Below are 24935 nucleotides of genomic sequence, written 5' to 3'. Positions count from 1 at the left end.
TTGCATATTATAAAAACTTTGAGTGTGTGAGAATGAATTTAGCTTTCCAGACCTCATAACCGTTTCCCTCTCCACGTTAGCCCCAAAGGTAACTTGGCAGTGTGACCTTACAGGTGTTGTCAAGCTAGAATTTGAACTTCCTGTGCCCTAGGAAGACAAATTATTAAGTTGAACTTGTTCGGTGCCCTTTCGGATGTCTCTCTGGGCTGCCATTACTTCTCTCTCTGGCTTGGTGGCCTTAAGCAGCTCTTTGCATTTCTAGATTTATAAACTGGAACATGGACAAAAATCAGTGGTTTTAAAAACATTTGAGGGCGCCTGATGGCTCAGTCGGTTAAGCATCTGACTCTTGACTTCGGCTCAGGTCATGATCTCTCAGTCTCGTGAGTTCGAGCCCCACATCGGGCTCTGCATTGGCAGCACGGAGCCTGCTTGGGATTCTCTTTCTCTCTCCCTCCCTGTCTGTCTCCCCCTCCCGCACTCACACTGTCTCTGTCTCAAAATAAATAAGTAAACTTAAAAATAAACAAATAAATAACATTTGATTAAGGTGAGCTTGAATCATTTTAGAGAACATATACGGGAAAAGATGTAGATTAAAAAAAGACTTTGAGCGTGAATCCAAGTCCCAATAGTAGCTATTGACGGTGTCCAGATATTTCCTTGAGAAATTTTTTTGAGTAACGTAAGTTTGTATCTTCAATATGTAAAAACAGTATATTTTTAGAAATTAATGGGAAATGATGGGGCTGAAGCCATCTGCCATCTGCCATCCTAACTGAGCTCCTGAATGTGGGGTGTGTGGGGGGAGTACGGGGATGGTCCTTTCCTACTTTCTTCGTATGGATGTATTTGGAACCATAGGGTACAATTTAATCTTTCTGTATTTTCATGTAACATAACAACTTGGGCATTTTCTCAGGTTGTGTTACAGTCGCCCTAATTATTGAAGAATATAAAACTCAGTTTTAAAAGAGGTTCAGAGAATTGCTTTGGGGAAAAGGGGTGAATTATTATTAATAAAATCCCAGGTATCTTGACTAAGTGTCTTAGTTTGCCATGTATGTGAGTTATTAGTGTGTTTTGAGCTAAAAATGGAATCAGATTTTTCTCTGAATAAAAGACTTTGTCCTCTTGCCCCAGGCATGCAAAGAAGGAGAAGAAAAATCTTGGATACGTCAGTGGCCTATGTGCGGGGAGAAGAGAACTTAGCAGGCTGGCGGCCCCGCGGGGACAGCCTCATCCTTGAGCACCAGTGGGAGTTGGAGAAGCTGGAGCTCCTTCACGAGGTATCCGAGGGCAGGAGCTGCTCAGATGAACTCTTGGGCACAACTCCCAAAGTGTGGGTCACATGCTCACCTTCTCTACGTGATCCTGGCTTTTCAGCTTTCGATCGTGGTAGAGGCACAATATTTCACTTATGAAGATCTTAATGAGCTTTGCGTTCACTGAGGCCATTGTGTTGATCTTCTTAGGTGGAGAAAACTCGCCACTTCCTGCTGCTGCGCGAGAGACTTGGTGACAGCATCCCCAAATCCCTGAGTGACTCACTGTCCCCCAGCCTCAGCAGTGGGACCCTCAGCACCTCCACCAGCATCTCCTCTCAGATCTCTACCACCACCTTTGAAAGTGCCGTCACCCCCAGCGAGAGCAGCGGCTACGACTCCACGGACATCGAAAGCCTGGTGGATCGAGAGAAGGAGCTGGCTACCAAGGTGTGACTCCCTTTCTCTTTGCTGAGCATTTTCCCCCGTGAGACCCCGTGAGCCAGCTGGAGTTTTCATTTTCCACCACCTTTGAGGGCCTCTGTTTCGAGGCCTGTGCTAGCTGGGAAGGTAGAATAAGACTCAGTTTCTACCTGTACTGAGCTCCCAGGGAACCGGGTGACAGTATGTGATAGAGGTGTGTGTCTGGAACCTGGGGCAGCCAGAGGAGGGGCCTCCGCGGGCTGGCGCCGGTGAGCTGACCTTGAAAGTCTGCGCCAGAGGGAGCCTCGTGTGCTGTATCGTCAGCGCTGGGGAATCATGCGGGCGATGTGGGCAGAGGCAGGAGATGGAGTCGGAGACATGGGACAGGACCAGACCTGGCAGGGTCTGTGGACTGGAATAGAGTTTAGAGGGTCCTGGGGTGATGCGGAAATATTTTAAGCAGGTATTCATGTTTTAGGAAGACTCCCGTGGCAGCAATAAAGAAGGTGGGTTTGTGGTGACAAGAGACTAGAGGCACAAAGAGCTCGTTAGCACGGTGATCCAGATAGAGACGGTGCGGGTCTCAGCTGAGGCCAGAGGCCGCAGGGTGAGGAGGAAGAGCAGTCACGGAAGAGACACCGGGGAGGTGGAATCAGCCCCCCTTGTCGCCTGGGTGGGGTGGGAGAGGGCAGAGGGGTCGTCGAGGATGACTCCCAGGCATATGGAGCCTGGGCAACTGGCCAACAGTGGAATGGAGAAATGGTGGGGGCCGGGGTGGGGGGTGTCAATAACCGAATGGCCTTCTAGTTGGCTTAAGAAAATACTTCCATCCAGAGGTCTCCACGCCTTCTAGTACGGGGACAAGTCGGAAGGGGAGCTGTTGCTCTAAACTGTGGTGGTGGCAGCCATTCATTTTTGTGGTCCTGAGAATGGCTTTTTTTAATCCACTGAGTTTATCTTTGTTAGACGTATGCCAGGCTTCCCTTGCTGTATTCGTATTTAATTTCTGGAGCTGTTTGGTCAGCACCTGAGCCCCACTGTGTGTCTTAGGCCTGTTATTTTCTCTTCCTGCCTTGCATCCAGGGCTTCATTTAACCACTGAAACTTACACGTGCCTTTCTGTCCCCAGTGCCTGCAACTTCTCACGCACACTTTCAACCGGGAATTCAGCCAGCTGCATGGCAGCATCAGTGACTGTAAGGTGAGCTCAGATCTCCTCTCCGGGTCTCCCTGCTTTTAGGTGCCTTCAGATGGGGGTAGCATCGTGTTTGAGGATGTAGGACATATCTTCATTTTTTAGAGTCAGAACACTGGCTTTTGAAGATACGAGTACTCCCCGGTGTCTCTTAGGGTGTTAGTCAGATGGGAAACGTTTTGGCTTTTCCCCAAATCCCTCAGGGAAGATCCTGTAGGGGCTGCTACATCACTGCAAGACAGGACACTAGAGGTCCTGAGGTTCTTGGAGGCATAATGTTGTTGCTTTTGACAAAGAGTGAGGTGAACACTTTAAAGAGCCTCTCCAGCATCCACTCTGTTCTAGTTACTTTGACCTTTTTTGCTGTTCCTTAGACATGCCAGCTTCATTCCTGCCTGTAGCAGATCTTTACACCCTCGCTGTCCCTTCCCTTGGAATAGTCTTCTTCCAGATGTTCCCATGATAGGCTCCCTTATCTTTTTCATCTTTCTGCTCAGATATCGACTCCTTAACCACCCTATGTAAAGCCAACAGCTCCCGAAACTTTCTGACCTCTTTCCTTGGTTTATTTTTTGCTATAGCACTTACCACTATCTGACATTTTCTTTATTGAAGTATAACTGACATACAGTGTTATATTAGCTTCAGGTGTACAACTTAGTGATTGAATAATTCTGTACATCACTCAGTGCTCACCATGATTATAATAAGTATAGTCCCCATCTGTCACTATAGGATATCATTACGGCATCATTGACTGTATTCTCTGTGCTGTACTTGTCATCTCTGTGACTTATTTATTTTACTTATTAAAAAAAATTTTGGGGGGGGCGCCTGGGTGGCTCAGTCAGTTAAGCGTCCCACTTCAGCTCAGGTCATGATCTCACAGGCCATGAATTCGAGCCCCACGTCGGGCTCTGTGCTGACAGCTCAGAGCCTAGAGCCTGCTTCAGATTCTGTGTCTCCCTCTCTCTGCCCCTCCCCTGCTCATGCTCTCTCTCTGTCTCAAAAATAAATAAAAACATTAAAAAATAAAAATTAAAAAAAATTTTTTTAATCTCTATTTGTTAAGAGAGAGGCAGAGTGCAAGCAGGGGAGGGGACACAGAGAGAGGGAAACACAGAATCCAAAGCAGCCTCCAGGCTCTGAGCCATCAGCACAGAGCCCGACGCAGGGCTCGAATCCATGAACCCTGACATCATGACCTGAGCTGAAGTTGCATGCTTAACCAACTAAGCCACCCAGGCGCCCCTGTTCATTTATTTTTTTAATGTTTATTTATTTTTGAGAGAGAGACAGAGAGTGTGCGCCCTGGGGAGGGGCAGAGAGAGAGGGAGACAAAAAATCCGAAGCAGGTTCCAGGCTCTGAGCTGTCAGCACAGAGCCCGATGTGGGGTCCCAACCTGTGAACCGCAGGATCATGACCTGAGCCGAAGTTGGATGCTCAACCGACTGAGCCACCCAGGCGCCCTTATTTATTTTATAACTGGAAGCCTGTACCTGTTAATCCCCGTCATCTGTTTCACCCGTCCCCTCACCCACCTCCCCCCATTTTGTTCTCTGTATTTAAGAGTCCGTTTGTTTTGTTTTTTGTTTTTTAGGTCCACGTATAAGTCAAATTACATGGTATTTGTCTTTCTCTGTCGTATTTCCCTTAGCATAGTACCCTCCAGGTCCATCCATCTTGTCACAAATGGCAAGATGTCGTTCATTTTTATGGAGTGCATTGTGTATATACTGCATTGTGTATACGTACAATGTCTTCTTTACCCGTTCATCTACTGACAGACACTTGAGTTGCTTCTATATCTTGGCTAGTGTAGATAATGCTACAGTGAGCAGAGGCGTGCATATATCTTTTTGAATTAGTGTTTTCATTTTCCTTGGGTAAATAGTCAGTAGTAGAACCACTGGATCCTAGGACTACCTGACACTTCTCAGAGTGTTCGTGGATTTGTTTGTTGTCTGCCTTCTCCACTTAGAATGGAAGCGCCAGCAGGGCGGGGCCTCTGCCATATTCTTAGAATAGTGCCTGTTGTTCTAAGTGCTGGGCTCCTAGAGACAGGGTCATTTACTGAATGCAGGAGGACAGTCACAAAATAAAAAGCCAGCCTTGCCTCTTTTGTAAATGATTCCTGTTATGACACTCAGGCCATACCGTATTTGTAAGTCTTAAAAAAAAATATGTACATATATATATACATCTGTATCACAGCTCCTCGCTGCAGGGGCGTTCCGTTTTCCCAGCGGAATCTCACTCACTGTCTTGTGTTTGCCTCCAGCTGTCTGATATCTCTCCTATCGGACGGGATCCGTCCGTGTCCAGCTTCAGCAGCGCCACCCTCACTCCCTCCTCCACCTGCCCTTCTCTGGTAGAAGCTCGGAGCAACTCTCAGGAGCAGAAGTAAGTACCCTCGTTTGCTTTTAAAAAAATAAATAAGGGGTTCCTGGGTGGCTCGGTTGATTAAGTATCTGACTTGGGCTCAGGTCATGATCTCACAGCTCATGAGTTCGAGCCCCACATGGGGCTCTGTGCTGACAGCTCAGAGCCTAGAGCCTGCTTCAGATTCTGTGTCTCCCTCTCTCTCTGGCCCTACCCCATTCACACTCTGCCTCTCTCTCTCTCCCACTCTCTCCTCTCTCAAAAATAAATAAACATTAAAAAAATTTTTTTTAGGGGCGCCTGGGTGGCTCAGTCAGTTGCATATCCGACTTCGGCTCAGGTCATGATCTCGCGGTTCATGGGTTCGAGGCCCGCATCAGGCTCTGTGCTGACAACTCAGAGCCTGGAGCCTGTTTCAGATTCTGTGTCTCCTCCTCTCTCTGCCCCTGCAGAGAGAATAATTAAACATTTAGAAAATAAGTATATAAACGTTTAAAAAAATTTTTTTTTGATAAAAAAAAATGAAAGGGGTGCCTGGCTGGCTCAGTTGGTGGAGGATATAACTCTTGATCTCGGGGTCGTGAGTTTGAGCCCCACATTGGTAGTAGAGACTACTAAAAATAAATAAATATAAACCTAAAAAATAAATAAATAAAAAGCAAGTATCCAGACTTCACTGAGAAGCTAATTTAAGAACTAGGGGAAGTTCCAGCCTTCCTAGAGCTCAGTGGTGCTCAGCTGAGGGCAGGACCATCCCTCTCGGCAGTACTCAGAAGGATGTGGGAGCCTTTTCTGGATATCCCAGTCCTGGGGAGACGCTCCTGCTCCTTCTCACATCGCGCCCCGGCAGCTTTCTGCACAAAAACCTTTGGTTCCTCTTCTGAATCCCTCTCTGCTCATTTTGGCCTTCCATGCCCACCCTTGCCAGGCTCCCGAATCTTGTCAGACCCAGGAAGCCTCATCGTGGGGAAAGCAGTTTGAAACTACTTTGGAAAAAGTATTTTGACGACACAGTGAAAGTGTTGCTAACAACAATAGAGACAAATGTAGTCTAGATTCTGTGAAGCATCACTGTGATCACTTGTTTGCAACTCACCATCAAACTCCTATGCCCGTCTCCGTTCACTGTGCTCACCTGTCAGAGAGCCCTCCTGGTACCGTCCAGCTGCCTGTCCTACCACGCCAGCACTGCCACAGTTGACCGTGGCAGAGAAAGTAACACAACCAGGCAATTTAATTAAATTGAGGATGTCATCAACTATAACACATTATTTTACGTGCCACTGAGAGAAAAAAAGCACTGCTACCTAAAATGTGACCCGTCGTCGGCTGTAAGGTGCATCCCGACTGGAGAAGTGGTGAAGTGTTCAGAAATTTTAGAATTGGTGGAATTCACGTCATCAGGCTAGGCTGCTCTGCGATGACAAGTCACAGTGCAGAGCACGGGAAGTCCTCCCGTAACTGTCCTGGACTGGGCCAGCTCGGCGCTGCAGCTCTGCTCTGCCGGGTCTTTCTTCCCGCTTGCGTGCTCTCTGCCAGCCCCTTAGAGCAGCGGTTCGCAGACGTCAGTGCACGTCAGCATCACTGGGGAGGCTTGTTAAAGTGCAGGTGGCTGAACCCCAACCCAGCACTTCTGATTCTGTACATCTGGCTCGGAACCCCGAGACTGAATTTCTACCAAGTTCCCAGGTGAGGTTGATGCCGCCTGTCAGGGACTGCACTTTGAGGACCACTGCCCTAGTTGTGACCTTGGGACTAAATAGAAACGTGTAAGGGAATGGAGTTCATGCCCAAGAGGCTTCTGTTCAGAGGGCTTCAGAGTAGGAAGAGGCACTGTGTGATTTGCTGGTGGCTTTCATAGCTTCTGAAGGATGACCGCAGTTGAATTTGGAATTAACTTCCTAACAGCAGCTTGTCTTCTCAGCCGAGCTCTCTGGAACCGATGTTTGCAAGGCCCCTGCTGTTGAGGGAGGTCTTGTTCCTCCTGGTGAGGGGGTTGTGCACATTATGGATTGACCTTGCTGAAGCTCCTTGTTACCCCTAACCCCTCTCTCTTTTAAAGGACCCCAGAAGCCAATTCCCGGGCCTCCAGTCCCTGCCCAGAATTTGAACAGTTTCAGATTGTCCCAACTGTGGAAACACCCTATTTGGCCCGTGCAGGAAAAAATGAATTTCTCAATCTTGTTCCAGATATTGAAGAAATTAGACCAGGGTGAGTACTGTATTGCCCAGGGATGCCAGGTATAAGAAAGAAATCAGCAGTAATTTACTCTCTGCTCTTGTACGTGAGGTGAATGTTACCGTCTAATGCCAATGGAATCTGGGAGGAGAGAGCTGGGCTGGGATCCTGCTCACCTGTGTCTTGCAAGGCATCTGCTATGGTGCTGCTCTATGCTGTTCTGCAGTATTACTTCAGCGGAGAAGATTCTAGGCCAAAGCGATCTTTTGCCTATTTTGTTCATAATAGGGACTAGGTCCAGGTGAGACATATTTTCATGGTCCTCAGGCCATGATTCCTTTCTTTTTGTGAGAAACTAACCTCTCTTGTACTGTCCTTTTTAGCTCAGTGGTCTCTAAGAAAGGATACCTGCATTTCAAGGAACCGCTTTATAGCAACTGGGCTAAACATTTCGTCGTGGTCCGTCGCCCTTATGTCTTCATCTATAACAGCGACAAAGACCCAGTGGAGCGTGGCATCATTAACCTGTCCACAGCACAGGTGGAATACAGTGAGGACCAGCAGGCCATGGTGAAGGTCAGTCCTGCTCTCTTGGCTTTTTATTGCCACCGTCTGCCCTTCCCTGCTGAGTTCCGAACTCTCTGTTGTGTGCTGTGGCATCTCTCCTATGTGTCCGGTCTCTCTGAACCTTTAATACGAAGTGCTGGGCACCTGTGAATATGGCAGGGTGGTCCCCGTTGTCAGCAGCCATCGTAACTTTTCCACTTACCCGTGTCTCTTTCAGACACCTAACATCTTTGCTGTATGCACGAAGCATCGTGGGGTCCTTCTACAGGCTCTCAATGACAAAGACATGAACGACTGGTTGTATGCCTTTAACCCACTGCTTGCTGGCACGATACGGTAAGAAGTCCTCACGTTTCCTTCTTCTCCTGGCTTTTGGCCCCAGTGACATCAATGTAAACTGAGAAGGAAGTCTTGTTCCCCAAAAGTAGGTTGAAAACAGAGGAAGGAGGGCAACGTTGAGTGTAGTTATAAGATGGTGGTGCCTCCTGGTGTCCTGAATGGCTAAGAGGACCTGGTCACATCTGTACCCAGTTAATGCCCTGCTTTGACTTTTTTTTTTAAGATTTATTTTTTTTAAATAATCTCTACACCTAGCGTGGGGCTTGAACTCACAGCCCCGAGGTCAAGAGTCCCATGCTCCACCCACTGAGCCAGCCAGGCGCCCCTTGACTTTTTGTTCTTAAAGGGTCTGCAGCTGGGGTCCGTGGGACTGAGTCAAGGGAAGGTGGTGAGAACCTTCAAGGCGTCCCAGAATTCCGCCCTGTGATCAAGCCTCTGAGCTTGTGAGGGGCGTGTGTCCGGGGGCCCCAGAATGGGGAAGACCACAGCTTAGCCTGCTTATTCGGGGAGTCTGGAGACCTGGGTCTTGGCTGCCGGAGGGGAGGGCAGAAGCTCAAGAGGGAACCGCAGAGGAAGGAGACCCGTGAGTAGAAGGTCGTCTGCATCCAGCTCTCTGACCTCCTTTCCCTCTGTCGCCTGTAGGTCGAAACTGTCCCGCAGGTGCCCGAGCGAACCGAAGTACTGAGTGACTCTGCCGAGCGCCCTCACTCGCCTTCGAGAGATAAAGTCAGTGTCGCCCCTCACTTCTCTCTGTGATTCTTGACGGCCCCTCTCGTGTGTAAGCCTGTGGCGTAACTGCTCTCCCTCCTGTCAACACTCTTTCTCGCTCTTCTGGTCCCCGTCTCCGTTGCTCTGTATCCTTCTTTTTTCTTGTGCTGAGAATCGTGGTAATAGCACGTGGCCTAACAAAAGGGAGAAAAACAAATGAACAAACACAAACGACCCAGGGGGGCTCCGGTGAATCTCCAAATTATTTTTTCGTGACTTTTGGCTTCCTTTTGTATGATGGGTCCCCATATGACCACCTGTGATGTCTGTACTGCTGTCTTTGGATATCTTGGCCTGTTTTTTAAGACAACATAATACCTTTTTTTCTTTTCTCTATTTGTGATAATCACTTTAATTTTGGGGGGTGGCTTCAGAGACTAAGGGAGGAAACATCTGGCATTTTTTTAAACCTAAAAGGAAAAAACTTACCTTTTCCCCTTCCCTCTCCTTTTGCCGTTGCTAATCCCTGCATTTTCCATTCAGGGAAAAGGTTGTAGTGAGCTTGGAAATGGCACAGGTGTGTTCTCTGAAATTGGAGCTTCGTTAGAATGTAGCTGTGCGGTTTTCTTTTAGTGGAAGAGAGAAGGGAGGACTTTGTAGCAGGCCTGGAACAGCGGGAAGGGAAAAGCCAAGGTTATTGCCAGCACGGTTGAGAGGACCGTGGGATCTGGCAACAGCTCATGAAGGCGGACGGACAGTAGGATGAGAGCAGTTCCTCAGAGCAGGATTCCTGTGAACTGTTTTTCTCTCAGAATTTCTCATTTCTCTTCTTGGCATTAGTGCTGGTGGTACAGTTTGGAATTAGTGCAGCGTCATACACCAATGATCCACAAGGGGGGAGCGACTCACCTTCTGGGGGTCACTGTTACCATCATAAGTATGGTGACGCCGAGCAGTGACCTTGTGATCCTTGTAGCTCCCTTTGATCGAACAAGCGTAACTTCAAGTGTAGATGCGAAGCCTCCCTCTGACTCCTGGGCATTTTCAATGATCCTTGTCAAGTGGAAAATACTTTCAGTAATGCTTCTCCCCCCTGTAATCATAAATACGCAGACATGGCAGGCTTTGCCTTCTGGATCCCAGGATTAAAACCACTCCCTTCCCACCACTAAAACAAAACAAGAGGACATCCGGGGGCAGAGAGGAGGTGCGCCTGAGCCACGGCCCCAGTGGTTGGCGCTGCGTCCGCCTGGCCTCTCCTCCTTGGTCATCTTTGTCGGATGTGGAAGTATTGCCGGAGGAGGGAGGAGGAAGCTCGCTGCTGCCCATCTCCTTCCCTGACGGATCAGGGTCGTCTGCATCCAGAAGCCATCATGGAAGAAGATAGATACTCTTTCTCTTTCAGCTGCCAGTTGAAGTCACGTTTTCTGGGAACGAGCTGGGGAATAGACGGCCTCCGGGTTACTCCAGCTGCTTTGCCGGTTGACCTGGGGTGTTCTGTACTATCCTTTTTACCTCCCTCACACAAAGCTCTGACCACCCCTCGGGCGCTCAGGAAAGTAGCTGCCCTCTCCCACCTTGTGGAGACTGAGGGCCCCCAGCCGTGAAGTTGCCGACTCTGTGGGGTCCGGCCGACTGTCTGCGTCAGGCGGGACGGGGGCAGGGGCTGGCGCACGGTTGGTGCTGTGGACGAGAGCCGGGCAGCACGCCGGCCACAGACCCTTGCTTCTGACTTCCCGGTTGGGCTCGTCTCTGAGAACAGGTCTCCCGGCTTCGGTACAATTGCCTGGCCAAGGGGAGGAAAAGTGAATCGTGGTGAGCTTAAAAGAAAGGATAGAAATCACAGGCGGTGACCTTAGCTGAAAAGTGATCAATAAAAACTCTACAGTAGATTTTTAACTTTTTTCCTCTCCTTAAACATAGGTCATTAACTGTGATGTTACTTGTTTTCTAAGCGGTGTGTGAGATTTTTAATGTAGTTAGAGGTTCCTTCATCGTCTAATGGGCACGGTATGCCCTTCTGGTGTATACTCAAATCCAGGACCTGTCGGTGCTTAGAGACAGCTTCTGGACTGGAATGAAATCCAGTTGCAGGGAAATGAAGATGAAATTGGAAGATGGCTTTTAGTGAAGTCACAGGTGCCACTGCTGTTTGTCACAGAGTCTGACAGAGGGCCCTGGATCTGTGACAGAGGGAGGTGGGGAGGGCTGAGGGAGAGTAAAATCATGTGACAAACTGAAATGACGTTTGGTTTTTCTTCTAACTCAAACAAAACTGGCTTGGAAAGTCTTTGCTTTGGAGGTGTCGGGTATTAAGACAGGTAGGACCGGACCGTTCATAACACCCCCCGGGTAAGAGGGCCTCCTGAGGAGCAGGACGTGTGAGGCCCGAAGGGTGTCAGGCAGGTGTCCTTCCCTCCATCTGAGGACAGCCCTTATTGGTGGCCCCTCTTCTTCCAGCGGCCCATTTTCAGACTGGAGTTGCAACAGTTTCGGGATTAATGTTCTCTTTCTGGGTAGGTCCATCCCTACTGTGAAGCTGAGAGAGCATTTATGGCAGGAACTACTTACGAGGCTTTAGCTGAAGCCACGGTGGCAGGAAAGTTGATACTTAAGATGATATTAATATTAGTATTTAAGGAAACTACCTTTTAAGTAAGGGGTTTCTTTTGTGGGTTTTTTTCCCTAAAGCATTCTTTTAAACAAGCAAAAAAAAAAACAACAAAAACCAACCAAAAACAAAAACAGAAAGAAAAAGCTCTTATGCAAATTAAGGAGAAATGAGTTCCAGTTAGAAGTAATCCTCTCTTCCCCTCCTTCCCCACCCTCCTTTCTCCTGCCAAAGCAAAATTCGGCCTCACAGCCCACACCAAGCTGGGACCCACAGCCTCCTCCCCTCTGTGCCTGCCTGGGGGTCAGCCAGCTCTCGGGCCAGGCCGTGCAGGGCCAGCCAGCCGTGCACACAGCCAGGGGCGTGGGGAAGGGCCGCTGCTGGCAGCTTGGGTGGTGGGCGCCCAGATCCCAGCACGTCGTACAGTGCTCGAGCGCTCACTGTGAGGGGAAGGGAAGCGAATCCCACCCCCCACCCCCCACTAAACGACCACTATTGTTTTACTTTTCTTTTCCCTTCAGCTGCATAGAACTTAAGCAACTACTCATGTTTTTGATGGATTTCTTTTTTCAGCTCTTTTATGATGAAGGGATAAGGTAAGATCATTGTGCAAGGGCTTTATGGCTCTAAAATTAAAATGACTTCTCCTGGCACATATTCCAAAGCAAAGACTTTGTTGCCTGCTGCTTGTTCTAATTTACAGGGATATTTAATTTTGTAAGGTATATGTATATTTATAGTGCTGTAATTAATTGCACATTGGACTGGAAAAGAGCGGATGACCCAGGGTGTGGCAGCTATCGGTACTCTCCGTTTCCTCGTGCTGTGTTCCACACGGGTCTCCAGGACGGGATCAGGGCTCGCTCATTTGTCTATTGGACTCGGGTCCTTCGTTTTTGCTTTGGGTTCCCTTATTAAAATGTGATTGTTAACCTGCTCCTTAAAAGGAAAACACTAATTCTGCTGCTGCTCGTGGAAGGTTTGCTGAATGTATTTTAAACAGGACTCTGGCCCGTACACACTGCAGCTGTCCACTGTGGCCAATGATGATACACCCACGTGTGTGGCCAGACCTTTACTGTATGTAGCAGGAACGTATTGATTTGTGCTTCCTTAGCAAATTGAAATGTCAGCTGAGAGATTATCTGCTGCTGTTGTTCAAAAGGCCATTTATGAAAGTCGTATTTGAACCCCATGAAACCTTAGGAAAGCTTGTGATCATTTAATGGAAAGAATGAGAATTGACCCAAATTTCATGTTAAAAGCTGTGCTCAGAAGGTCCGAGCTGAGGTTGGTCTCCTCCCAAACCCTGGCTGTTGTGTGTCGTCTCCGTGTGTCCGAGTTCCCTTTTTTCAGGCTGCACATTCTGGCATCTGTTCACCCGAGGAGTCCATCGGCCTGCTCGCGTGCAAGGCGCCACCTATCGGGGTCTCTCCTCGCCATCCTCGTGCGCTGCAACAGAACCCATGGAGCATACGTGGCCTTTTTGAACCAAGACTTTGCAAACTGATCTCTCCCCAGTAAGGAGTTGAGCACATTAGCAACAATGTACATTATTAATTTCAGATTTTCATTTTCATGTTTTATTATGTAAATATGATCTGATGTTTGGAGCTTGAGTATACAGAATGTAAATATAGTTCTTGTATTTGTACTAATTCTCGTTCTTTTGCTGTATAGCCTTAGATGTGCAATGCAGACATTATCTAACTGTGTATGGTAACCTTGCATCACGGAACTATTAGTGAACGAGGTAAAAATAATAAAGGTACAACCAGTGCATCGGAAGGCTCCTGACATGCATTTATTCTTGCATCCTTTGAAAGGTATTTACTTAAGATTTCTCTTCTGGACTTGCAGAGATCTGACCTTTCTAGGCCAAAAGTTACCATGGTGTGACCAACACGTTCTTTTCTGATCGTTCAAAGTAGGGTTATTAGAGAGCCCGGGGCTATTTTTTTGTGCCGTTTCCCTGAAAGTGCCTTCCTCCCGAGTGTTGTCTGGGTTCCCCCGAAGCCCCTGTTTGTATACCTACCAATGATTCTGCGGTGGCGGTGTGGTTTTTCTAGAGGGAGAAAGTGAATTGTTCACCCCGTGTGCTTAATTTAACAAATTCCCGTTGGGAGCAGAGCATGAGCAGGGACCCCTGTGCTGGTTGTTCGCGGACAGACAGACAGGGTGGGGAGAAGCAGCGTTCAGGCGGAAGGCAGTGATGCCGTGGTGGGAGGTGATGAGTCAGCAGCAAACAGAACGTGCCCTGGCACTCCCGCACCCTTGAGGAAGGACCTTTGTGACGAGTGTGGAATGCGTAACGTCGAGCGCCCAGTGACAGAGCAAATGGCAGCTGAGGGAGGGTGAGGAGGGGTGAGAGGGAGGCGTCCTTTCAGACCACGTGGTCAGAGAAGGCCTGTGCTGACAGGCCGCTGGAGCGGACGCCTGAATGAGGGGACACACACGCGTGTGAGCCGTGGGGGCAGCGGTGTGTCCCCGTAGGTTCCAAAGACGGCAGGGAGGCTGGTGCGGGCTGGGGGGGGAGCACCCTGAACCCACGGCACCGGCAAGCAGCCAGGGCCCAGCGAGTGAACTAGGAAGCCAGTGAAGGGCTGGGGGAGAGGAGTCACGTGATCCTTTTTGTTTCCAGAAGACCATTCTAACTGCTGAGTGGGGAGCAGCCAGCGTGGCGTGCGGCTAGGGGGCCGGTGGAGGAAGGGAGACCGAATAGGAAATTGTCACCCCGGTGCTCCCGGGGGAGGTGGCAGCCTGGACCCAGGTAGGAGCGGCGAAGGCGGGAGACGTGGTCAGACCCTAACGGTTTGCTGAGGTGACTCGGGACGTGCGCCTGAGCCCAGCCGGCATGGCGACTGCCTGAGCTGAAGAAGATTGCGAGAACGGTGGGGGGGCGGGGCCGAATTAAGGATCTGGCTTCGGCCATGTTCACTTGGAGGTGCCCACGTTCCCACCTGACTGTCCAGTCGCTGAGGCCGTTGGGTCCAGGGCAGAGGAGGGCCCGCAGACGTACGCTTGGGGGTTGTCGACGTGAGGATGACAGAGAAAGGCGAGAGGCCAGGAGACCCGGGACTGAGTGGCGGGGCCTGTGAACCAAGGGTTGGGTCCCGGAGCACCGCGACGAGGAGTCTGGGGCGGGGAAGAGGACGATTCGGCCAAGACGAGGGAAGCGGCCGCGGGGAGAGAGCGGCACGTGGTGACCAGGTTAAGGACGTGTTTGCAGAACCGTGTCCGGTGCAGCTGCCAAGTTAAGGGCAGACGGAGCAGCCACCACAGGTTTCGGCAACAGGGAGGTCTAGGCAGTTTGAGGGAGCCAGAGAATACCGCCGCTGTTTCTCAATTTCAGAGCCAACCGAGAAACAAATAAGGCACGTGGCAGGTCAGTCTTGTTGACGATTAGAGGCGTGATTAGAGAATGTGAGGGTTAGAGGGTCGGCGAGCTTGGACTTAGCGTGCGCCAGACTCGCCTGCGATCGCACTAAAACATGGATTCTGGCTGAGTGGGCCTGGGTTGCAGCCTGAGATTCTGCATTTCTTTTCTTTACTTTTTTTTTGGTTTTAAATTTATTTACTTATTTTGAGAGAGAGTGCATGCGTGTATGCACAAGCAGGAGAGAGGCAGAGAAAAGGAGAGACAGAATCGCAAGCAGGCTCCACGCCATCAACACAGCTCGATCTGGGGCTCGAACTCAGGAACTGTGAGATCATGACCTGAGCCGAGATCCAGAGTCAGACACTTGTGCCACCCAAGCGCCCCTGACATTCTGCATTCCCGGTCAGCTTCCAAGGGACAGCAGTGCCACTGTTGTGGGCCCACTGCAAGTCACGGAAGTATGAGGAACAACAGACTGTGTGCTCTGAGGGCAGGTGAGTCTTCTCAGTGGGGGAGGCGGCGGCCAGGCTGTCCATGCTTCCCAAACTCAACAATTATCATTTCTGGGGGTCTGTGAGGGGCTGGCAGAAGCAGGAATGTTCCAGTAACGGCGCCCATTTCACATGGGAGAAGACGTTACAAGTGCCTCCGCCCTACAAAGGTCGTTGGCGAGGAGAGGGACGTCGTCTTGAGTGGTGCCAAGTAAGCCTACCTGGGGTGGGTTCAGGGGAAAGGTGGGGGAGAAGACGTTGAAATAGTACAGAAAATTCCTGTGGAGATTTGTACTGTAGAGGGGAGAAGGGACAAGAATATGGAGTCCAGGAGAGGTTTGTGTTTTGAAGAAAGGAGAGAGCTTTTTTTTTTTTAAGTTTATTTATTTTTGAGAGAGAGTATGCACGAGTGGGGGAGGGGCAGAGAGCGAGGGAGACAGAATCTAAAGCAGGCTCCAGGCTCCAAGCTGTCAGCACAGAGCCTGATGCAGGGCTCGAACCCACGAACCACAAGATGTGACCTGAGCCAAAGTTGGCTGCTTAACCGACTGAGCCACCCAGATGCCCCAAAGAAAGGAGAAAGCTTTACAGATGTGTGTGTGTGTGTGTGTGTGTGTGTGTGCGCGTGTGCGTGCGCGCGCACGCGCGCGCGCAGACTGGAATGAGCGAACAGGAAGGGAAACCTGGCAACAGGAAGAGACCAGCGTGGAGAATTTTGCTAGAGCGATAGCCTCATAGCCTGGCACACAGCAGAGAGCTGGGTCTCGAGTCCTACGGCAGTGCCACCATGTCACCACAGTTCCCGGAGGCCGCCAGGGACAGCAGACAGCAACAGCCACTGCCGGGGGCCTCTTCTGATGGCAACGGTCTGTCTCCGTGGGACTCATCTGTCAGAGAAGTTAGGTCAGCTCTCAGGGTTATGTCGGGCCCTGCCTTCCTGAACTCCACTGGACTTTACAGCGAAACGGAATTTGTTTTACAGAGTTGGTTGTCCCCCACAACTAGACCTCATCCAGGGTCAGGTAGGCTCTCTTGAGGGTCACCGTGTCTCTTAGGAGGCCCCATGGAACTGTGCGCGTTGAATGCATTACTTTTCTACCTGATGTTCCTGGTCCCTCCACTTTTGGTCGGTTGTGGAGATTTTCTGTTTCCCTCGGGAACTCCTTGTCTCCACATAGTCTGTTTTAATTTAGTTTTCCTGAGTATGTCACCTGCTTGCTCCTCTGGCTTTTGAATATGTGGTGTCCTGGTTTTTCCTAAAATTGCTCTTTGTACCTAGCAGGTGAACCAGTCCTTTGAGTTCATTCGCAGGAATTAGAGCAAGTGAGTGCAGGGGGATTTTCAAATCTGCCCCAACTAGTGTGTTTGTTAACTTACACACCGCCGTACGTAAGTCTGTTTTTCTTCCCTGGGAGATTTGCGCAGAAGGGCTGTTTTTGTAGAATTCATGCCTCTGGTTTGATTGGGGATTTGGGGATTTAGGGCAAGGCTAAAAGTTAAGGTGAATGATACTGTGAGTTGACTTTCTTAAGCCTTATAAGCCAAGCATTTGAGGATTTTCTGCAAACTAAAGGTCAGCATTCTCTGGCCTTACTCTGTTCATCTCTGGGAGACTCTTGCCTTCGTCTCAGTCCCACGGTTATTATGATTGCAAGAGTCCCTTCAGCAATAAGTCAGGAAACTGGAGAACCAAACACAGGGTTTATTATTTTTATAGGACCTGGAAATTGCATGGTACACCTGGGGCCACCCGGCAAGATTACAGTTAGAGAGAGAGAGAACCAGGTCTGGGGTTCTGCTTTTTATTAGGGCGGGAGGGGATCCAGGGTTAGGCTGGGCTCACTCTTTATTGATGAATTTAAAACAAAAACAGGAATTTAAAGTCGGAAGAGAAAAAACAAGTAGCCCAAATGGTCAGTTATCTAACCCAACCAAGATCTCTAAAACCGAGGAGCCTGGGGAGCCAAGAGGGGAGAGAGGGGCTGGCACTTTCTCTAGGGGTGGGGCCCTCAAAATGTTTATTTGAGAGAGCCATCTATGAAGCGGATGCCCCAGCCATCAAAGCGTAAGTGTCAGGCACTTACAAAAAAGAGAAAACCCGACTGACAAGACACCTGTGTCTTCTAAACTAGTTTGTGGTAGTTTTCCAACAGTCCTGGGAACCAGCATTTTTTGCTGGTTCACACCTTAGCAAAGAAATGGGAAGGCCGCATAGCATGTAACATTAGTAACAGAAGAAAAAGAACGGGGGGCTGTTCCATTAGGTGTTTAAACATGTTTGCCTAAAATGATGTCTATTCCGTGGTGACTTGGGTGTGTCCAGATGTTTAGTCACATTGACTCAGCATTTCTCTCGCTTGCCAAATCTCAGACTAGAGCAATCAATTTGTTCCTGCAACAAAACCTGATGGTAGGCTTTCCTTGCGACCAAGCCCCACAGAAAGAGGAAATCCTTGCAACAAAGCTGAAAGGTGTAGAGGCGCTGAGGCTCTCTTGAACGGAGCCATTGTGGAAAGTTCAACCTGTACAATTTCCAGAAGTGTCATTTGTTCTCCAAAACTAGCATAGAAAGTTAATGTGTATTTTTTTCTTCCTTCCATCCTTCCTTCCTCCCTTCCTTCCTCCCTTTTCTTTTTTTCTTTTCTTTTCTTTTTTCTTTTCTTTCAAGAGAGAGAGAGAGTGACAGGGGAGAAGGGCAGAGGAAGAGAGAGAGAAAACCTTAAGTGTGGAGCCTGACGCGGGGCTCACACCCATGACCCTGGGATCATGACCTGAGCCGAAATCAAGAGTCAGACGTCTTCTGACTGAGCCACCCAGGGACCCCGAAAGTTAATTTCTATTTAACTTTCCTTTTAAGGTCAACTAAAGGTCTCTAATATGCAGCTAAACCCAATTTTGCTGGGGAAACATGTCTCTGTGAGTCTGCCTGATTATGGCCTGCTATTCCGATGAGGACAGAGTACTGGGCTCTTAGTAGACTTGGGTTTAAGTTCCATTCTGCCACTGACTAGCTGAGAAAGCCACTTTCCCTGCACTGAGTCTCCTTGTCACGTTACATATAATGGCATCTTAAAACTGTGTAGCGATTTGAAGTTTGCAAGGAACTTTCCTAGGCATGAGCTCACTTTGCTCTGCCCACCCTGAGAAGGAGGCAGGACAGACAGGAGGCAGTACCCCTGCATTCAAGAACCCTGAAAACTTTTTAAAATAAACTCTGCCCAACATGGGGCTCAAACTCACAACCCGAAGATCAGTAGTCACATGCTCTACTGACTGAGCCAGCCAGGCCCCCAAAGGACCCTGCAAATTCTAGTTAGCCCCTGGAGAAGAACAGGACTTGGGGGAGGTTCCTGATCCCTTCGTCCTTTTTGAAGCTTCTCCCTGCAATGTTCTGCTTCTTGGTGTCTCTCCCCTGGGCTCTGAGGCTGAGGTGCTGAACGCAGCCTGCGGAAGAGGAATGCCAGTGGAGGCAGCCTCGGCACAGGGTCTGTTTCACTTTGCCCCCAGATCAGTGTCTGGAAACCCTCAGGCCCCTGAGTGCCCCCTGGTGGACTCCAGGTGAAGGCCCTCAGTGCAGACAAAAGGGCAGTGCTTTGGGGGGTGCTCCGGCCTCCCCCAGTGTGAAGAGGACAGGCAGTCTGCAAAACATAAAAAAGCCTAAAACTTGGAAAAAGTATTAAAAACGTTTCAAGACTCTGGAAATTGACCAAAGGCAGATGAATTAAAAAGCAATTACTCTTGGGAAAAATTACTATAACTTCTTCAAGTAAGAGCAGTGGAGGCCCACAGCCCTCTCCCCTGGGGTTGTCCCCCATCCCCACTGTCTGTCTGTTGGTAAGGGAAGCCGTTTTACCAGATCAGGGCTCCACTCTGAATGGGGCATACTTGACCATCTTTGGTTTGGGGTGGAGGGGGAGAGCTGTAGGGTTTTTTGTCAGCTAAAAGTGGCAAACCTGGTGAGGAATGGGAAAAACCCGAGGCTTGCTAGCCTGAGGTCTCAGTTGGGCAGGAAGCAGACTAGCCAGAAACTTAATGGGGAGACTCTGAAAGTGAGAGTGCCATGGGAGGGAGGACGAGGTAAGTGCTCAGCATGTCCCTGGCTACCAGAAACCTGCAAATGTGCAGGGGAAATTCTGGAAGCCCAGCCGCAAGCAAAAGCCACAGCAAAGTTGAGGCCTGGGAGAGGTGTGAGCGCAGCTCCTGATGCATACAGAAACACCGAGGGTGGGGCCCGAGGGCCTCCAGTGGGTCTGGCATGACTTCCAAATCCTCAGCTGGCAGCTAAGTTAGGTAGACACAGGGTAACCATCAGGAAGCCAAACTAAAAATGTAAAAGTAAAAAAATCTGGACAGAGTGTACCAGCATATGTGAAATGGGGGTTCTAGGAGGAGAGGAAAGAAAAGGCAGAAAAAATATGTGAAAAATTAAGGGCTGAAAACTGCCTGAATGTGTTGAAAGACATTCATTTACAGTTCTAACCCTGTGGGCCTCTAGGATAACCACAGAGGGATCTGCGCTTAGATACATCATAGTTAACCTATTGAAAACCAGTTCAAAGGGATAGTTCTAAAAACAGCAAGAGCAAACCAGCTCACCATATATAGGAGAATGACAGTAACCAACTACTCAGCAGAAACTAAAAGTCCTAGCCACTGAAACGAGGTCCTTGAAGTGCTCAAAGAATTCTCAGCAAGCCAGGATTTTATACCCAGCAAAACTATCTTTCAAAAAAACAGGGGCAAGTTAGAGACATTCCCAGATTTAAAGGAAAAAAAAAAAGAATTAGGGCTGGCAGAGTTGTCCTACAGGAAATACTACAAGAAGAAATACGCAAATACTAAAGGAAGGCCTTAGGCTAATGGAAGACAACGACAGACAGTAACTGAAGTTCACCAAAAGGAGTAATGATCCCTGGAATGATAAACACATAACAAAAAAGAAAACACTTTATATTTTCCTCTTTTCTTAATTTTTTAAAAAACAGTGTTTAAACTAGCAATTATAACATGTATTATTGGGGTTATGACATACTGATGTATATGACAGTAATAGCAAAAGGGATGAATAAGGAAATGGAGCTATATATAGTAAAGTTGCTATATTTTACCAGAATTTTCAGTACTAAGCTGAAGTACACTATAATAAATTAGAGATACACATTACAATCTCTAGACAACCACTAAGAAAATAACTCAAAAAAAGACACAGTTAAAAATCAACTTAGGGATTATAGTGGTATACACACGTGTACACACACACACACACACACACAAAAGAAGCAGTAAAAGCTGACCAGAGGAACAAAGACATGAGACATAGAAAACAAATAGGTAAGTGGCATTCATATATCCACCTATATTAATAATTACATATGAATAAATTCCAATCAAAATGCAGAGATTGTCAAACTGGATTTTTAAAAGTAGGATCTAGGGCACCTGGGTGGCTCAGTTGGTTAAGCGTCTGACTTCAGCTCAGGTCATGATCTCGTGGTCTTGTGAGTTCAAGCCCTGCACTGGGCTCTGTGCTGACAGCTCAGAGCCTGGAGCCTGCTTTGGATTCTGTACCCCCCTATCCCTCCCCTACTCGTGCTCTGTCTCTGTCTCTCAAAAATAAATAAATGTTAAAAATTTTTTCAAAAAGCAGGATCCAACAACATGCTATCTACTAGAGTTGCTTTAGTTTCAAAGACACAAACAGGTTGAAAGTAAAACGTTGGAAATATTTGCCATGCAAATAGTAATCCACAAGAGGACTGGAATGGCTATAGCAACACCAGAAAAAACCAACTTTTTAAGACAAGAACTATTACTGGAAATGTTAAAAAGAAAACTACAGGCCCAAAATGGTGGCATTTAGATTAAGGCCCCAAGTCAGAAAACCAACACTCAATCCCTAACCTAACTGCATTTTCAACCCCCCAGGAATGTAACTTAACCAATCAACATGGGAATTTCCTGGTCAGCATTAGGAAATTTACTGATGGACCCTTCTATTCCCTTGAGGAAGGCAACCTTGCCTAAAACAACAGATTCTTTGCTAACAATTTCCTTTTTTCCCCACTTCCTCTCTACCTTCACAAGCCTTTCCTTTTCTGTAACCTTTGGAGCTCTTCTCTACTTGCTAGCCAGGTACTGCCCTATTCATGAATCGATTAAGAAAGCCAATTAGATCTTTAAAATGTATTTTGTTGAATTTTTGCTATTTAACAGATTCGGTGGCAGTAGTGGGATCCAAGATGAACTTCCAGCAGCATTCGGAAGCCATGAGAAACACAGATGTGGTATCCGTGAACCGTTTGGGTTCACTGTCTTTCTCACTGCCTGTTGGTTGATTTCCTCCTGGTTCTGAGCTCTGCTCTTTTTGTGTTGGGGCTCCTGATATAATCAGCTTTCCTTTACAGGGCAGATCAGCTTGGGCTGGCAGCCCAAGTTGCCTGCCATATTTGCCCAGAGCCCAACTGAGCTGGCAGAGGGTCTGCCCAGAGCAAGCCCCTAGCCTTTCAGATCGTAAGTCCCCTAATGGAAAACCTCAGCAAGTTTCCAAGGGAATTGATGGTAGTACGTACAGGGCCGTCTTGTGGCCAGGATACTTGTAACATCTATTGGTTGCTGCCAATGCATTAGGATGCACATGTTTGTTTGTCTTGTTTAATATAGATAAAGGCTTGTTAGTGGGGATCTCAGGCCAAAAAGCCACAAAAATCTGTGGGCACAGGTTGAGCATTTAAAGACTGTTAGAACACTTGGCATCTCCAGAAGACTCCTGTGATAGGATAAGTTGGTCACAGAACAGGTCAGGTCACCCACCAACCTCAAGAGAACTTCATGCAACAAGGTAAACCGTAAAACACACACAGTCCTCAACATCACGGCATATCCTTTTTGGGTACCAGTTTGGCTCTGAGAAACCCAAAGTCTTAGCTAATGGGATTCTTCAAGTCTAAAGACAAGCGTTCAACCTTTCAGCACACCTGATTATTTTATGTCTAAAAACGATAGTCCCAGAAGGGGTAGATATCTAGCAAAAACAGCAGAATCTTACTGTGCTTGTTTTGTGTCCTGAGGAATTTGGCTTGGTAACCTTCAGGCTGGAGGCCCCAAAATAAGACCAGAGAAAAGTGAGGTTGCCCCCAATTTGTGGCTGGATATGGCTGTACAAAAATGGGAGAGTTAACTCCATTTGCAGCGGGGGTCCTACTGAGCCACTATTGAGGGCCACCTGAGTAGCTCAGTCAGTTAAGCATCCAACTCTTGATCTCAGCTCAGGTCTTGATCTCAGGGTCATGAGTTCAAGTCCCGCATTGGGCTCTGTGCTGGAGGTGAAGCCTACTTAACAAAAAAAAAAAGAAGAAAGAGAAAGAAAGGAAGGAAGGAAGAAAGAAAAGAAAAAGAAAAAAGAAAGGAGTACCCTCAAAAGCAGAAATTCCCAAATTAAACCAAATAGGATACCTGTTTTAACTGGCAAACAAAGCCTCCAAAAGGTTTCAAGATTCCAAATTAGTTTCATTAACAGCTAATGAAAAATTATAAATGTAAGAGGCACCTAAAACAAAAGCCTGAAGACTGACATAACTTCCTGCTCAGGGCCCAGTGTAGTAACCCTCTGTCTGAATTGTTTCTCCACTTGGAAAGGACTACAGAACTGTAAACAAAAGTCGTCCAAGTTAATGGCCTTACAGACACCCCCACATCTGCCTTCCAAGATGGGCTGCCATATGGGCCCCTCCCAGAGTTGATGAAACTGAAAGATTTTCTGGTAAACAGCCAAGGGGAAGCTATGGTGATAGCAGAGCCCGCAGAGGGGACCCTGGAAGAACTGGCAGAAGCCAACAGAGGGTGGAAATTCTTACCGGAATCACCTCTTCTGAATCTCTGTCTATAGTGCCTGGTTGTCACGTCCCTTCCTTTCCAAATCCAGACCCACTGGTTATTGATCCTTCATGTCCCAGCTGCCTTCCTGCTCCTCTCCTCTCCCCAGAGCTGGGCTTGCCTGGCTTTCTGCCTGCCTGAGACTTTGGGGTTGTGTTTCTGTGTTTTGGCTCTCATTGGGAGTAACTCTGCATCTTGGGCCATTAATATCCTTTGCACCCTCTTTGTGGACCGTCTTGCACCAAAAGGGGGATTATTTGGTATTGCCAGAAATATTTAAAATTAGAACTATGTACCCAGAGGGAAAAAAGCAAATTGAGAATAGTCTACTTGAGTTGGTGGATCAACCGGTGATATCATTTAAGTTTCGACCCAGTTATTTGAGGAACGAAAGCAACTGTTCTTATCTTAAAAATCTTTACAAAACTAGAGGCAATTCAAAGTTCACCGATTCCTTTCCCAGTCCCCAAACTTCCCCTCATTATCTTAAACAGGTTGTAAAACTATTGGCTTTAGGAAACCAAAGTCCTTCTGGAGGAACTTGCATTCTTTCTCTGTCCCTTAAAGGGACACATCTCATCAGGACTTTGAAATGTAAACACAGCCCACAATCACCTGAGACTGAAAAAAAAAAAAAAGGGTGGGGGAGGCTAAAAGGGCTCTTGTACCCAAACTTTAGCACCTCTTCCTTAAAATCAATTCCAGGAACAAATACAAATCTTAAAAATCTTCTCCACAAATATTAGTAACTATAGGGTCCTTGCATCTGCGTGTGTGTGCGTGTGTGTGTCCATGCCTATTCATATTACAAATGTGAGATTTTTCTACCTCCGATAGTATTGCTAAAATGAATTTGCCAAAGAGCTCTATTTAGTTGGACGAGTGCCTGCAAGGATTCGGCATTCTAAAACTCTCAGACAGATGGAAGTCAATCCAAATGTTTTTTCGAGTTCACGTAATCTGGGAAAATACTCAGTTGTTGGTTTAATTAAAACAGACCTGTCTCTAGTTATCAGCATTAAAATTAAAACTTTTATTCTGCCTGGATTTACTTAAAGTCAAATAGGTTGATGTGACGTCTTAACACAAAATGTGTCTTATTTTTTTAAATAGCTTGGGAGAATGAAGGACTTTTTGATGTCTCATAAAGTTAGAGCACTGTGTCGGGCTCTGTGCTGACAGTCAGAAGTCAGCTGGGATTCTCTTTCTCTGCTCCTTCCCTGCTCGTGTGCGCTCGCTCTCTCTCTCTCTCTCTCTCGCTCTCTCTCTCAAAATAAACTTAAAATAAAATGACTCAAATTATAGATAGACATTGGTGGAAAGACAAAAACAGTCTGTGTTCCCAGAGGCCTCAGGCCTTCTCCCTCTGGACACTTTGAACACCTGCACCTGACCTTCATTCAGTTTCCGCCTACTATGAGCATTGGAAGAGACCTCACCAAGTGCCCCGACCATGGACGATGCTGCAAAACCAGAAGGTATTAAGCCTCGGATACACCTCCCATGGCTGAAAAAGGCATCCC

General features: G+C 47.8%; 1 protein-coding gene across 5 annotated transcripts in view; it reads left to right on the top strand.

The window, feature by feature from the left end:
- Positions 1-13453, top strand: part of KIF1B (kinesin family member 1B) — a 145592-nt gene extending 132139 nt beyond the window's left edge. For all 5 annotated transcript variants that reach the window (XM_047869218.1, XM_047869224.1, XM_047869220.1 and 2 more), the window contains 8 exons: positions 1144-1289; positions 1476-1715; positions 2818-2889; positions 5166-5287; positions 7329-7478; positions 7829-8021; positions 8230-8348; positions 8994-13453. In XM_047869218.1, the coding sequence (XP_047725174.1) occupies positions 1144-1289; positions 1476-1715; positions 2818-2889; positions 5166-5287; positions 7329-7478; positions 7829-8021; positions 8230-8348; positions 8994-9036 (1085 nt within the window). In that variant the 3' untranslated portion in view covers positions 9037-13453. The remainder of the gene's footprint in view (positions 1-1143; positions 1290-1475; positions 1716-2817; positions 2890-5165; positions 5288-7328; positions 7479-7828; positions 8022-8229; positions 8349-8993) is intronic.
- The last annotated feature ends 11482 nt before the right edge of the window (positions 13454-24935 follow it).

This window comes from Prionailurus viverrinus, chromosome C1 (assembly GCF_022837055.1).
Source record: "Prionailurus viverrinus isolate Anna chromosome C1, UM_Priviv_1.0, whole genome shotgun sequence".
Classification (NCBI taxonomy): Eukaryota; Metazoa; Chordata; class Mammalia; order Carnivora; family Felidae; genus Prionailurus; species Prionailurus viverrinus.
Note: the sequence above shows the minus strand (reverse complement) of the source record. Positions and strands in the feature narration are given on the sequence as shown.